Below are 14,183 nucleotides of genomic sequence, written 5' to 3'. Positions count from 1 at the left end.
CGCAGAGGGAGGGGCGGGTCGTCTCTCTGCTCCGCTCGCAGCGACACCTGTTTCCTACAGGACTGCAGCGCGGGCGGGAGCCGAGGCTGAGGAGGGTGAGTCCGAGCTGCTCTGACCGGTCGTGGCGGTCGAACGGTCGATGTGGTCGATTGGGGTCGGTGTCCCGGGCCGGGGGGGGTGGTGCGGGTGAGACTCGCCAAGGTGCTCCACAGCTGGCGCAGCGCGAGACCAGCAGCATATGGAACAGCTGGAGCGCGAGCCGGATTCGGATTAATCATTGACGCAGCTGCACAGCCTCTGCAGCGGGGTCTGGGATCGCTCTGGGGGGGGCAGGGGCCCGGGATCGCTGCTGGAACCCGGAGGCTGTCCCACGCGCTGCCAGCTGACTGGACTCATGCTCCCAGACTCGTCTCGTGCCGTGTGTTCAGCCCTGGGTAACACAGTACAGAGCTGTACAGAGGTGTTCAGCCTTGGATAACTGTGTAACACAGTACAGAGGTGTTCAGTCCTGTGTAACACAGTACAGATCTGTGGTACAGAGGTGTTCAGCCCTGGATAACACAGTACAGAGTTGTACAGAGGTGTTCAGTCCAGTGTAACAGAGTACAGTGCTGTACAGAGGTGTTCAGAGGTGTTCAGCCCTGGGTAACACAGGACAGAGCTGTACAGAGGTGTTCAGTCCAGTGTAGCACAGTACAGAGTTGTACAAAGGTGTTCAGTCCAGTGTAACACAGTACAGAGCTGTACAGAGGTTTTCAGTGCGGTGTAATACAGTACAGAGGTGTTCAGTGCAGTGTAATACAGTACAGAGCTGTACAGAGGTGTTCAGTCCAGTGTAAAGCAGTACAGAGCTGTATAGAGGTGTTCAGTGCAGTGTAACACAGTCCAGCGTGGTCTGGCGGCGTGGTTCGGTCCGGCATGTTGCGGTCTGGTGCAGTCTGGCGGTGTGTTGTGGTCTGGTGTGTTGTGGTCTGGCGGTGTGTTGCGGTCTGGCGTGTTGCGGTCCAGTGTGATCAGTCTGGTGTGTTGCGGTCTGGTGTGTTGCGGTCTGGTGTGTTGCGGTCCAGTGTGGTCTGGCGTGTTGCGGTCTGGTGCAGTCTGGCGGTGTGTTGTGGTCTGGTGTGTTGCGGTCTGGTGTGTTGCGGTCTGGCGTGTTGCGGTCCAGTGTGGTCTGACGGTGTGTTGTGGTCTGGTGTGTTGTGGTCTGGTGTGTTGCGGTCTGGTGTGTTGCGGTCCAGTGTGGTCTGGCAGTGTGATCAGTCCGGTGTGTTGCGGTCTGGCGTGTTGCGGTCTGGCGTGTTGCGGTCCAGTGTGGTCTGGCAGTGTGTTGTGGTCTGGTGTGTTGCGGTCCAGTGTGGTCTGGCGGTGTGATCAGTCTGGTGTGTTGCGGTCTGGTGTGTTGCGGTCCAGTGTGGTCTGGCGGTGTGTTGCGGTCTGGTGTGTTGCGGTCTGGTGTGTTGCGGTCTGGTGTGTTACGGTCTGGTGTGTTGCGGTCTGGCGTGTTGCGGTCCAGTGTGGTCTGGCGGTGTGTTGCGGTCTGGTGTGTTGCGGTCTGGTGTGTTACGGTCTGGTGTGTTGCGGTCTGGCGTGTTGCGGTCCAGTGTGGTCTGGCGGTGTGTTGCGGTCTGGTGTGTTGCGGTCTGGTGTGTTGCGGTCTGGCGTGTTGCGGTCTGGCGTGTTGCGGTCCAGTGTGGTCTGGCGGTGTGTTGCGGTCTGGTGTGTTGCGGTCCAGTGTGGTCTGGCGGTGTGTTGCGGTCTGGTGTGTTGCGGTCCAGTGTGGTCTGGCGGTGTGTTGCGGTCTGGTGTGTTGCGGTCCAGTGTGGTCTGGCGGTGTGATCAGTCTGGTGTGTTGCGGTCTGGTGTGTTGCGGTCCAGTGTGGTCTGGCGGTGTGTTGTGGTCTGGTGTGTTGCGGTCTGGTGTGTTGCGGTCCAGTGTGGTCTGGCGGTGTGTTGCGGTCTGGTGTGTTGTGGTCTGGTGTGTTGCGGTCTGGCGTGTTGCGGTCCAGTGTGGTCTGGCGGTGTGATCAGTCCGGTGTGTTGCGGTCTGGCGTGTTGCGGTCCAGTGTGGTCTGGCGGTGTGATCAGTCTGGTGTGTTGCGGTCTGGTGTGTTGCGGTCTGGTGTGTTGCGGTCTGGCGTGTTGCGGTCCAGTGTGGTCTGGCGGTGTGATCAGTCTGGTGTGTTGCGGTCTGGTGTGTTGCGGTCTGGCGTGTTGCGGTCCAGTGTGGTCTGGCGGTGTGTTGTGGTCTTGTGTGGTGTGGTCTGGTGTGGTGTGGTCTGGCGGTGTGTTGCGGTCTGGTGTGTTGCGGTCTGGTGTGTTGCAGTCCAGTGTGGTCTGGCAGTGTGATCAGTCCGGTGTGTTGCGGTCCGGTGTTAAACACCTACAGTGCTGGAGTGTGATGGAGGGCCAGTGTGCTCTTAGACTGTGAGAAGTCAAGGCCTCAGCTCGATATCCCCAACTGCTCCAGACTGTGCAGACCTATCTGGAGAGCTGGTGCCACACCTGTGACATCACTGGGCCTTCATAGGGGTCTGAGAGCAGGTTCCACACCTGTGACATCACTGGGCCTGTGCAGGGGCCTGAGAGCAGGTTCCACACCTGTGACATCACTGGGCCTTCATAGGGGCCTGAGAGCTGGTTCCACACCTGTGACATCACTGGGCCAGTGAAGGGGCCTGAGAGCTGGTTCCACACCTGTGACATCACTGGGCCTGTGCAGGGGCCTGAGAGCTGGTTCCACACCTGTGACATCACTGGGCCTGTGCAGGGGCCTGAGAGCTGGTTCCACACCTGTGACATCACTGGGCCTGTGCAGGGGCCTGAGAGCTGGTTCCACACCTGTGACATCACTGGGCCTGTGCAGGGGCCTGAGAGCTGGTTCCACACCTGTGACATCACTGGGCCTGTGCAGGGGCCTGAGAGCAGGTTCCACACCTGTGAAATCACTGGGCCTTCATAGGGGCCTGAGAGCTGGTTCCACACCTGTGACATCACTGGGCCTGAGAGCTGATCCTGGGCGGGCCCTGGCTGTGGTCAGCCCTGCAAGGCAAATATTGACTGTGCTGTCAGTCTTGCTGCCTGGCAGCAGGGACTCTGATCCCCACAGGGGTCACTCCAGCAGGTGGACACTCTGCTCCTGGGTGGTCAGTCCAGCAGGTGGACACTCTGTTCCTGGGGTGGTCACTCCAGCAGGTGGACACTCTGCTCCTGGGTGATCAGTCCAGCGGGTGGACACTCTGTTCCTGGGGTGGTCACTCCAGCAGGTGGACACTCTGTTCCTGGGGTGGTCACTCCAGCAGGTGGACACTCTGCTCCTGGGTGGTCAGTCCAGCAGGTGGACACTCTGTTCCTGGGGTGGTCACTCCAGCAGGTGGACACTCTGCTCCTGGGTGGTCAGTCCAGCAGGTGGACACTCTGTTCCTGGGTTGGTCACTCCAGCAGGTGGACACTCTGCTCCTGGTTGGTCACTCCAGCAGGTGGACGCTCTGTTCCTGGGGTGGTCACTCCAGCAGGTGGACACTCTGCTCCTGGGGTGGTCAGTCCAGCGGGTGGACGCTCTGTTCCTGGGGTGGTCAGTCCAGCGGGTGGACACTGTTCCTGGGGTGAATAATGAGTGAATCATGTGAATATCTGAAGCACAGGTGTGTTTGTTAGTGAAGCTAATTTCCTTCTTTATTTCAGACTCATTTCTGACTTGACATGTTTTGTGAACAGATTGTGCTGATCACAGTCCAGTTTGAAGAGTGCCTCACTTGGGTCGCTATCTCTGCACTTGTCTGCTGATTGTTCTCGATCACATCGTGTCAGAATGCAAATCTCTATTTGCATAGCTCTGTCCCTCTGTCCCTCTCCCTCCCCCTCCATCACTCCATCCCTCTCTCCCTGCCTGTTTGCAGAGGGCTCACATGACAGTATCCTTCTCTAGCACAGCCGCATCCTGGAACACCTTCAGTGAGCACGAGGGAGGCAGAGTGTGTGTGTCTGAGAGAGAGAGTCAGTGTGTGTGTGTCTGAGAGAGAGAGTCAGTGTGTGTGTGTGTCTGAGAGAGAGAGTCAGTGTGTGTGTCTGAGAGAGAGGGAGTCAGTGTGTGTGTCTGAGAGGGAGAGAGTCAGTGTGTGTGTGTGTCTGAGAGAGAGTCAGTGTGTGTGTGTGTCTCAGAGAGAGAGTCAGTGTGTGTGTGTCTGAGAGAGAGTCAGTGTGTGTGTGTGTCTGAGAGAGAGAGAGTCCGTGTGTGTCTGAGAGAGAGAGAGAGAGTCAGTGTGTGTGTGTGTGTGTGTCTGAGAGAGAGGGAGTCAGTGTGTGTGTCTGAGAGAGAGAGTCAGTGTGTGTGTGTCTGAGAGAGAGAGTCAGTGTGTGTGTGTGTCTCAGAGAGAGAGTCAGTGTGTGTGTCTGAGAGAGAGTCAGTGTGTGTGTGTGTCTGAGAGAGAGAGAGTCCGTGTGTGTCTGAGAGAGAGAGAGAGAGTCAGTGTGTGTGTGTGTGTGTGTGTGTCTGAGAGAGAGGGAGTCAGTGTGTGTGTCTGAGAGAGAGAGTCAGTGTGTGTGTGTCTGAGAGAGAGAGTCAGTGTGTGTGTGTCTGAGCGAGAGAGAGTCAGTGTGTGTGTGTCTGAGAGAGAGAGTCAGTGTGTGTGTGTCTGAGCGAGAGAGAGTCAGTGTGTGTGTGTCTGAGCGAGAGAGAGTCAGTGTGTGTGTGTCTCAGAGAGTCAGTGTAATAATAATAATAATAATAATGTTGCTTTATTAGCCCTATACAATTTCTTGCATTAGGAATTCGTCTTTTTGCATACCCCTTTTTGCAGAGCGCAGGGTCAGCCATTTATACAGCACCCCTGGAGCAGTTGGGGTTCAGGGCCTTGCTCAGGGGCCAACAGAGTAGGATTCCTCTGCCAGCCGTGGGATTTGAACCGGCAACCTTCCAGTCACAGGAGCAGATCCTGAGCCACAGAGCCACCGCTCCGCCCCGGTGTGTGTGTGTCTCAGAGAGTCAGTGTGTGTGTCTGAGAGGGAGTCAGTGTGTGTGTGTCTGAGAGGGAGTCAGTGTGTGTGTGTCTGAGAGGGAGTCAGTGTGTGTGTCTGAGAGGGAGTCAGTGTGTGTGTCTCAGAAAGAGAGTCAGTGTGTGTGTGTGTCTCAGAGAGTCAGTGTGTGTGTCTGAGAGGGAGTCAGTGTGTGTGTGTGTCTCAGAGAGTCAGTGTGTGTGTTTGTCTCAGAGAGAGAGTCAGTGTGTGTGTGTGTCTGAGAGAGAGTCAGTGTGTGTGTGTGTCTCAGAGAGTCAGTGTGTGTGTCTCAGAGAGAGAGTCAGTGTGTGTGTGTGTCTGAGAGAGAGTCAGTGTGTGTGTGTCTCAGAGAGAGAGTCAGTGTGTGTGTGTGTCTGAGAGAGAGAGTCGGTGTGTGTGTGTGTCTGAGAGAGAGTCAGTGTGTGTGTCTCAGAGAGAGAGTCAGTGTGTGTGTGTGTCTCAGAGAGAGAGTCGGTGTGTGTGTGTCTCAGAGAGTCAGTGTGTGTGTCTGAGAGAGAGTCAGTGTGTGTGTGTCTCAGAGAGTCAGGGTGTGTGTGTCTCAGAGAGAGAGTCAGTGTGTGTGTGTGTCTCAGAGAGAGAGTCAGTGTGTGTGTGTCTCAGAGAGTCAGTGTGTGTGTCTCAGAGAGAGAGTCAGTGTGTGTGTCTCAGAGAGAGAGAGTCAGTGTGTGTGTGTCTGAGAGAGAGAGTCAGTGTGTGTGTGTGTCTCAGAGAGAGAGTCAGTGTGTGTGTGTCTCAGAGAGAGAGTCGGTGTGTGTGTGTCTCAGAGAGAGAGTCAGTGTGTGTGCGTGTGTGTCTCAGAGAAAGAGTCAGTGTGTGTGTCAGAGAGAGAGTCAGTGTGTGTCTCAGAGAGAGAGAGAGTCAGTGTGTGTGTGTCAGAGAGAGAGTCAGTCTGTGTGTGTCTCAGAGTCAGTGTGTGTGTGTCTCAGAGAGTCAGTGTGTGTGTCTCAGAGAGAGAGTCAGTGTGTGTGTGTGTCTCAGAGAGAGAGTCAGTGTGTGTGTGTGTCTCAGAGAGTCAGTGTGTGTGTGTCTCAGAGAGAGAGTCGGTGTGTGTGTGTCTCAGAGAGTCAGTGTGTGTGTCTCAGAGAGAGAGAGTCAGTGTGTGTGTCTCAGAGAGAGAGAGTCAGTGTGTGTGTGTCTCAGAGAGACACTCAATGGGACAAACACCCCACAGAAACTCTGCAAATGGAGAAAAACACCTAACAACGAGTGCAGGGCCGAATTAGGCCAGTACCCACTATTGATAAACATACAGAAGAGAGTATTAAAGTATTGGCTACACCTAAAAAACAGCGACCAAAATTCCTACCACCACAAAGCCCTGCTGAGCCAAGAGCTGAGCCCAAAACAGAGCCCCCTGAGCCAGCTGGTCCTGAGGCTCACTGACCTGAGCCACACCGACACTAACCAGCATCAGGACAGCACTGCTAGAGCACCACAACTCAGACTCAACCACATCACAGCACAGATCAAACAGCAATATCTCACACACTGGGACACACACACAAACACAACATAAACTGGAATGCTACAGAACCCCTAAAGAGACAATACACACTAGCCGAATATTTGACCAAGATAAGAAACAGAAAAAAGAAACAGACTCTGACAAAGTACAGGCTCAGTGACCACAGCCTGGCCATAGAAACTGGGCGACACAGGCAGACCTGGCTGCCCAGAGAGGACAGGCTGTGCTCCCACTGCCAGCGGGGAGAAATAGAGACAGAGGTGCACTTCCTACTGCACTGTGACAGACACTCTGGGATTAGAGAAACATTCTTCCTGAAATTCAGAAATCTAGTCCCAGAGTTCCCACACCTGCCAGAATCAAAACGGGTCCCAATCCTATTGGGAGAGGGAGGAGGGAACTCAGTTGAACTGGCAGCCCAGTATGTGATCTTCTGTCACAGCCTGAGGAACAGTGAGTCTGTCTCCCAATAATGCTCAATATGTTTACAGTATATGTCAATATTTTATGATATGGCTTTGTTGTCTGTAGATTTTATTTTACTTTTATTTTCTGTTTTGTTTCATGTGATTTTTGTTTCATTTATTTGCTTTGGCAACACTGATTGTACCCATCGGTCATGCTAATAAAGCACCTTGAATTGAACTTGAATTGAATTGAATTGAGAGAAAGTCAGTGTGTCTGTGTCTCACCTGGCTGCCCAGAGAAGACAGGCTGTGCTCCCACTGCCAGCAGGTGCACTTTCTGCTGCACTGTGAAAAATACCCTGGGATTAGATAAACATTCTTCTCCAAACTAATAAACCTTATCCCAGAATTCCTACACATGCCAGAATCAAAACAGCTCCCAGTCCTACAGTAGGAGGAAACTCAATAGAGGTGCAGCCCAGTATGTGATCTCCTGTCAACGTCTGAGGACCAGTGAGCCTGTCTCTCAATAATAATAATACAGTGTGTGATCTCCTGTCCCAGCCTGAGGAACAGTGAGTCTGTCTCTCAATAATAATAATACTGTGTGTGATCTCCTGTCCCAGCCTGAGGAACAGACAGTGAGCCTGTCTCTCTATAATAATAATACAGTGTGTGATCTCCTGTCCCAGCCTGAGGAACAGACAGTGAGCCTGTCTCTAAATAATAATAATACAGTGTGTGATCTCCTGTCCCAGCCTGAGGAACAGACAGTGAGCCTGTCTCTCAATAATAATAATACAGTGTGTGATCTCCTGTCACAGGCTGAGGAACAGACAGTGAGCCTGTCTCTCAATAATAATAATACAGTGTGTGATCTCCTGTCCCAGCCTGAGGAACAGACAGTGAGCCTGTCTCTCAATAATAATAATACAGTGTGTGATCTCCTGTCACAGGCTGAGGAACAGACAGTGAGCCTGTCTCTCAACAATAATAATACAGTGTGTGATCTCCTGTCCCAGCCTGAGGAACAGACAGTGAGCCTGTCTCTCAATAATAATAATACAGTGTGTGATCTCCTGTCCCAGCCTGAGGAACAGACAGTGAGCCTGTCTCTCAATAATAATAATACAGTGTGTGATCTCCTGTCACAGGCTGAGGAACAGACAGTGAGCCTGTCTCTCAATAATAATAATACAGTGTGTGATCTCCTGTCACAGGCTGAGGAACAGACAGTGAGCCTGTCTCTCAATAATAATAATACAGTGTGTGATCTCCTGTCCCAGCCTGAGGAACAGACAGTGAGCCTTTCTCTCAATAATAATAATACAGTGTGTGATCTCCTGTCCCAGCCTGAGGAACAGTGAGCATGTCTCTCAATAATAATAATACAGTGTGTGATCTCCTGTCCCAGCCTGAGGAACAGTGAGCCTGTCTCTCAATAATAATAATACAGTGTGTGATCTCCTGTACCAGCCTGAGTTACAGACAGTGAGTCTGTCTCTCAGTAATGTTCTGTGTTGTACAGTACTGTATGTAAATACCTGATGATGTCTGCAATATAAATGTCTTTAATTGTGCTAATTGTATCTGCTTCAGGAACACTATAATTCATAAGTCATGTCACTAAAGCTAATTGAATTTGAATTTGAGTCGGTATGTATTTGTCTCATAGAGTCTTGTTCCACACTCCTATAGCCTTTGTGTAAAGAAGTGACTCTTTTTCTCAGTTTTAAATGCCATGTAGGTTCAACCAGTGTCCTTTGATTCTTGTTTCACTGTTGAGCTTGAGTCCACTAGCCTGACTTTGTTGGTGTCTTAGGATTTTGAATACTTGTGTCAGTTTAATCTTTTATCTTTTATGTTAATGACTAAAGAGATTCAGATCCTTCAGTGTGTCACTGTAGTACAGTTCTTTGAGCCCAGGAATGTATCTGGTTACTCTTCTCTGGACTGATTCCAGAGCAGTAGTTTGTTACATGTTATATTTTTGGAACATGGTGTCATAATAGTCTCCATCGCTCTCTGTGATCGTCTGTCAATGCCTAATGTCCTGTTAGTCTCCATTGCTCTCCAGGCGTGTGTGCAGGGTGTGTGTAGAGTGTGTGTAACTTGTGTATAGGGTGCATGCAGGGTGTGTGTAGTCTGTGTGCAGGATATGTGTAGAGTGGGTGTAAACTGTATGTAGGGTGTGTGTAATCTATGTACAGGGTGTGTGTAGTCTGTGTGTAGGGTGGCTGTAAACTGTTTACAGGGTGTGTGCAGATTGTGTGTAGGGTGTGTAGAGTGTGTGTAGAGTGTGTGTAGAGTGTGAAGGGTGTGTGTAGGGTGTGTGTAGGGTGTGGGTAGAGTGTGGGTAGGGTGTGTGTAGGGTGTGTGCAGGGTGTGTGTAGGGTGTGTGCAGGGTGTGTGTAGAGTGTGTGTAGAATGTGTGTAGAGTGTGAAGGGTGTGTGTAGGGTGTGTGTACGAGTGTGCAGGGTGTGTGTAGAGTGTGTGTAGGGTGTGTGCAGGGTGTGTGTAGGGTGTGTGTAGAGTGTGTGTAGAGTGTGCAGGGTGTGTGTAGAGTGTGAAGGGTGTGTGTAGGGTCTGTGTAGAGTGTGTGTAGGGTGTGTGTAGAATGTGAAGGGTGTGTGTAGAGTGTGTGTAGAGTGTGAAGGGTGTGTGTAGGGTCTGTGTAGAGTGTGTGTAGGGTGTGTGTAGAGTGTGTGTAGGGTGTGTGTAGGGTCTGTGTAGAGTGTGTGTAGGGTGTGTGTAGGGTGTGTAGAGTGTGTGTAGAGTGTGAAGGGTGTGTGTAGAGTGTGAAGGGTGTGTGTAGGGTCTGTGTAGAGTGTGTGTAGAGTGTGAAGGGTGTGTGTAGGGTCTGTGTAGAGTGTGTGTAGGGTGTGTGAAGGGTGTGTGTAGGGTCTGTGTAGAGTGTGCAGGGTGTGTGTAGGGTGTGTAGAGTGTGTGTAGAGTGTGCAGGGTGTGTGTAGGGTGTGTAGAGTGTGTGTAGAGTGTGCAGGGTGTGTGTAGGGTGTGTAGAGTGTGTGTAGAGTGTGAAGGGTGTGTGTAGAGTGTGAAGGGTGTGTGTAGGGTCTGTGTAGAGTGTGTGTAGGGTGTGTGTAGAGTGTGTGTAGGGTGTGTGCAGGGTGTGTGTAGGGTCTGTGTAGAGTGTGTGTAGGGTGTGTGTAGAGTGTGTGTAGGGTGTGTGCAGGGTGTGTGTAGGGTCTGTGTAGAGTGTGTGTAGGGTGTGTGTAGAATGTGAAGGGTCTGTGTAGAGTGTGTGCAGGGTGTGTGTAGAGTGTGTGTAGAGTGTGAAGGGTGTGTGTAGGGTCTGTGTAGAGTGTGTGTAGGGTGTGTGTAGAATGTGAAGGGTCTGTGTAGAGTGTGTGCAGGGTGTGTGTAGAGTGTGTGTAGAGTGTGAAGGGTGTGTGTAGGGTCTGTGTAGAGTGTGTGTAGGGTCTGTGTAGAGTGTGTGTAGGGTGTGTGCAGGGTGTGTGTAGGGTCTGTGTAGAGTGTGTGTAGGGTGTGTGTAGAGTGTGTGTAGAGTGTGAAGGGTGTGTGTAGGGTCTGTGTAGAGTGTGAAGGGTGTGTGTAGGGTGTGTGTAGAGTGTGTGTAGGGTGTGTGCAGGAGGGAGTGTAGGGTGTCTCAGGAGGGAGTCCCCTGGCTGTACAGAGTCTCATTGTTCAGCTCTTTCCACACAACCTGCTTTTCTCAGCAGCCCCACTGAAGCAGAAAGAACAGTTTCCTCTTCTGCTTGTCTGGGTGACAGGATTCTGGAGCTCTGTCTGCTTCACACACAGCCTGTCTGTCTGCCTGTCCTAGAGCTGCCCAGCCTATCTGTGAGTCTGCCTGTCTGTCTGCCTGCCTGTCCAAGAGCTGCCCAGCCTATCTGTGAGTCTGCCTGTCTGTCTGTCCTAGAGCTGCCCAGCCTATCTGTGAGTCTGCCTGTCTGTCTGTCCTAGAGCTGCCCAGCCTATCTGTGAGTCTGCCTGTCTGTCTGTCTGCCTGTCCAAGAGCTGCCCAGCCTATCTGTGAGTCTGCCTGTCTGTCTGTCTGCCTTTCCTAGAGCTGCCCAGCCTATCTGTGAGTCTGCCTGTCTGTCTGTCTGCCTGTCCAAGAGCTGCCCAGCCTATCTGTGAGTCTGCCTGTCTGTCTGTCTGCCTGTCCAAGAGCTGCCCAGCCTATCTGTGAGTCTGCCTGTCTGTCTGTCTGCCTGTCCTAGAGCTGCCCAGCCTATCTGTGAGTCTGCCTGTCTGCCTGTCCAAGAGCTGCCCAGCCTATCTGTGAGTCTGCCTGTCTGTCTGTCCTAGAGCTGCCCAGCCTATCTGTGAGTCTGCCTGTCTGTCTGTCCTAGAGCTGCCCAGCCTATCTGTGAGTCTGCCTGTCTGTCTGTCTGCCTGTCCAAGAGCTGCCCAGCCTATCTGTGAGTCTGCCTGTCTGTCTGTCCTAGAGCTGCCCAGCCTATCTGTGAGTCTGCCTGTCTGTCTGTCTGCCTGTCCAAGAGCTGCCCAGCCTATCTGTGAGTCTGCCTGTCTGTCTGTCCTAGAGCTGCCCAGCCTATCTGTGAGTCTGCCTGTCTGTCTGTCTGTCTGGATTAATAGCAGTTTGAGCACCTGTCCTTCTATCTCTGTCTCTTTGTCTATCTGTCTGTCTGGATTAACAGCAGTTTGAACACCAGTCTGTCTGTCTGTCTGTCTGTCTGTCTGTCTGTCTGTCTGTCTGTCTGTCTGGATTAACAGCAGTGTGAGCACCAGTCTGTCTGTCTGTCTGTCTGTCTGTCTGTCTGTCTGTCTGTCTGGATTAACAGCAGTGTGAGCACCAGTCTGTCTGTCTGTCTGTCTGTCTGTCTGTCTGTCTGTCTGGATTAACAGCAGTGTGAGCACCAGTCTGTCTGTCTGTCTGTCTGTCTGTCTGGATTAACAGCAGTGTGAGCACCAGTCTGTCTGTCTGTCTGTCTGTCTGTCTGGATTAACAGCAGTGTGAGCACCAGTCTGTCTGTCTGGATTAACAGCAGTGTGAGCACCAGTCTGTCTGTCTGGATTAACAGCAGTGTGAGCACCAGTCTGTCTGTCTGTCTGGATTAACAGCAGTGTGAGCACCAGTCTGTCTGTCTGGATTAACAGCAGTGTGAGCACCAGTCTGTCTGTCTGTCTGGATTAACAGCAGTGTGAGCACCAGTCTGTCTGTCTGTCTGTCTGTCTGTCTGGATTAACAGCAGTGTGAGCACCAGTCTGTCTGTCTGGATTAACAGCAGTGTGAGCACCAGTCTGTCTGTCTGTCTGGATTAACAGCAGTGTGAGCACCAGTCTGTCTGTCTGTCTGGATTAACAGCAGTGTGAGCACCAGTCTGTCTGTCTGTCTGTCTGGATTAACAGCAGTGTGAGCACCAGTCTGCCTGTCTGGATTAACAGCAGTGTGAGCACCAGTCTGTCTGTCTGTCTGGATTAACAGCAGTGTGAGCACCAGTCTGTCTGTCTGTCTGGATTAACAGCAGTGTGAGCACCAGTCTGTCTGTCTGTCTGGATTAACAGCAGTGTGAGCACCAGTCTGTCTGTCTGGATTAACAGCAGTGTGAGCACCAGTCTGTCTGTCTGTCTGTCTGTCTGTCTGTCTGTCTGTCTGTCTGTCTGTCTGGATTAACAGCAGTGTGAGCACCAGTCTGTCTGTCTGTCTGTCTGTCTGTCTGTCTGTCTGTCTGTCTGGATTAACAGCAGTGTGAGCACCAGTCTGTCTGTCTGTCTGTCTGTCTGTCTGTCTGTCTGTCTGGATTAACAGCAGTGTGAGCACCAGTCTGTCTGTCTGTCTGTCTGTCTGGATTAACAGCAGTGTGAGCACCAGTCTGTCTGTCTGGATTAACAGCAGTGTGAGCACCAGTCTGTCTGTCTGTCTGGATTAACAGCAGTGTGAGCACCAGTCTGTCTGTCTGGATTAACAGCAGTGTGAGCACCAGTCTGTCTGTCTGTCTGTCTGTCTGTCTGTCTGTCTGTCTGTCTGTCTGTCTGTCTGGATTAACAGCAGTGTGAGCACCAGTCTGTCTGTCTGTCTGGATTAACAGCAGTGTGAGCACCAGTCTGTCTGTCTGTCTGTCTGTCTGGATTAACAGCAGTGTGAGCACCAGTCTGTCTGTCTGTCTGTCTGTCTGTCTGTCTGTCTGGATTAACAGCAGTGTGAGCACCAGTCTGCCTGTCTGGATTAACAGCAGTGTGAGCACCAGTCTGTCTGTCTGTCTGGATTAACAGCAGTGTGAGCACCAGTCTGTCTGTCTGTCTGTCTGTCTGTCTGTCTGTCTGTCTGTCTGTCTGGATTAACAGCAGTGTGAGCACCAGTCTGTCTGTCTGTCTGTCTGTCTGTCTGTCTGGATTAACAGCAGTGTGAGCACCAGTCTGTCTGTCTGTCTGTCTGTCTGTCTGTCTGGATTAACAGCAGTGTGAGCACCAGTCTGTCTGTCTGTCTGTCTGTCTGGATTAACAGCAGTGTGAGCACCAGTCTGTCTGTCTGGATTAACAGCAGTGTGAGCACCAGTCTGTCTGTCTGTCTGTCTGTCTGGATTAACAGCAGTGTGAGCACCAGTCTGTCTGTCTGTCTGTCTGGATTAACAGCAGTGTGAGCACCAGTCTGTCTGTCTGTCTGTCTGTCTGTCTGTCTGTCTGTCTGTCTGTCTGGATTAACAGCAGTGTGAGCACCAGTCTGTCTGTCTGGATTAACAGCAGTGTGAGCACCAGTCTGTCTGTCTGTCTGGATTAACAGCAGTGTGAGCACCAGTCTGTCTGTCTGTCTGTCTGTCTGTCTGTCTGTCTGTCTGTCTGTCTGTCTGTCTGTCTGGATTAACAGCAGTGTGAGCACCAGTCTGTCTGTCTGTCTGGATTAACAGCAGTGTGAGCACCAGTCTGTCTGTCTGTCTGTCTGTCTGTCTGTCTGTCTGTCTGTCTGTCTGTCTGTCTGTCTGTCTGGATTAACAGCAGTGTGAGCACCAGTCTGTCTGTCTGTCTGTCTGTCTGTCTGGATTAACAGCAGTGTGAGCACCAGTCTGTCTGTCTGGATTAACAGCAGTGTGAGCACCAGTCTGTCTGTCTGCGCAGGGGGATGGCACACTGGGCTTTGGGCAGAGAGGTGCTGGTGGGAGAGGGGCGCGGGGAGGCAGAGAGCAGCCCCAGGCCGGGCCGAAGCAGGGGGCTCGCGGTGGTGCCCAGCCCGAGGGAGAGAGGGCCCCAGGGGGGCAGCCTGCAGCAGGAGACCCTGGAGAAGGCCCGGGAGCTGTTCCTGCTCTGCGACAAGGAGGAGAAGGGCTTCATCACCAAGAGAGACATGCAGGTG

General features: G+C 52.2%; 1 protein-coding gene across 8 annotated transcripts in view; it reads left to right on the top strand.

The window, feature by feature from the left end:
• Positions 1-14,183, top strand: part of cracr2b (calcium release activated channel regulator 2B) — a 33,943-nt gene continuing 19,760 nt past the window's right edge. For 4 of the 8 annotated variants that reach the window (XR_015928130.1, XR_015928131.1, XM_088611401.1 and 1 more), the window contains exons 1-2: positions 1-95; positions 13,949-14,180. Coding sequence is in view for 6 of the 8 variants with exons in the window: in XM_088611401.1 (XP_088467527.1) it covers positions 13,953-14,180 (228 nt within the window). In the remaining 2 variants the exon portion in view is untranslated. The other 4 variants (XM_088611397.1, XM_088611396.1, XM_088611398.1 and 1 more) reach the window with 4 other exon arrangements.

This window comes from Lepisosteus platostomus, chromosome 18 (genome assembly GCF_059453375.1).
Source record: "Lepisosteus platostomus isolate fLepPlt1 chromosome 18, fLepPlt1.hap1, whole genome shotgun sequence".
In the NCBI taxonomy this organism is placed as follows: Eukaryota; Metazoa; Chordata; class Actinopteri; order Semionotiformes; family Lepisosteidae; genus Lepisosteus; species Lepisosteus platostomus.
Note: the sequence above shows the minus strand (reverse complement) of the source record. Positions and strands in the feature narration are given on the sequence as shown.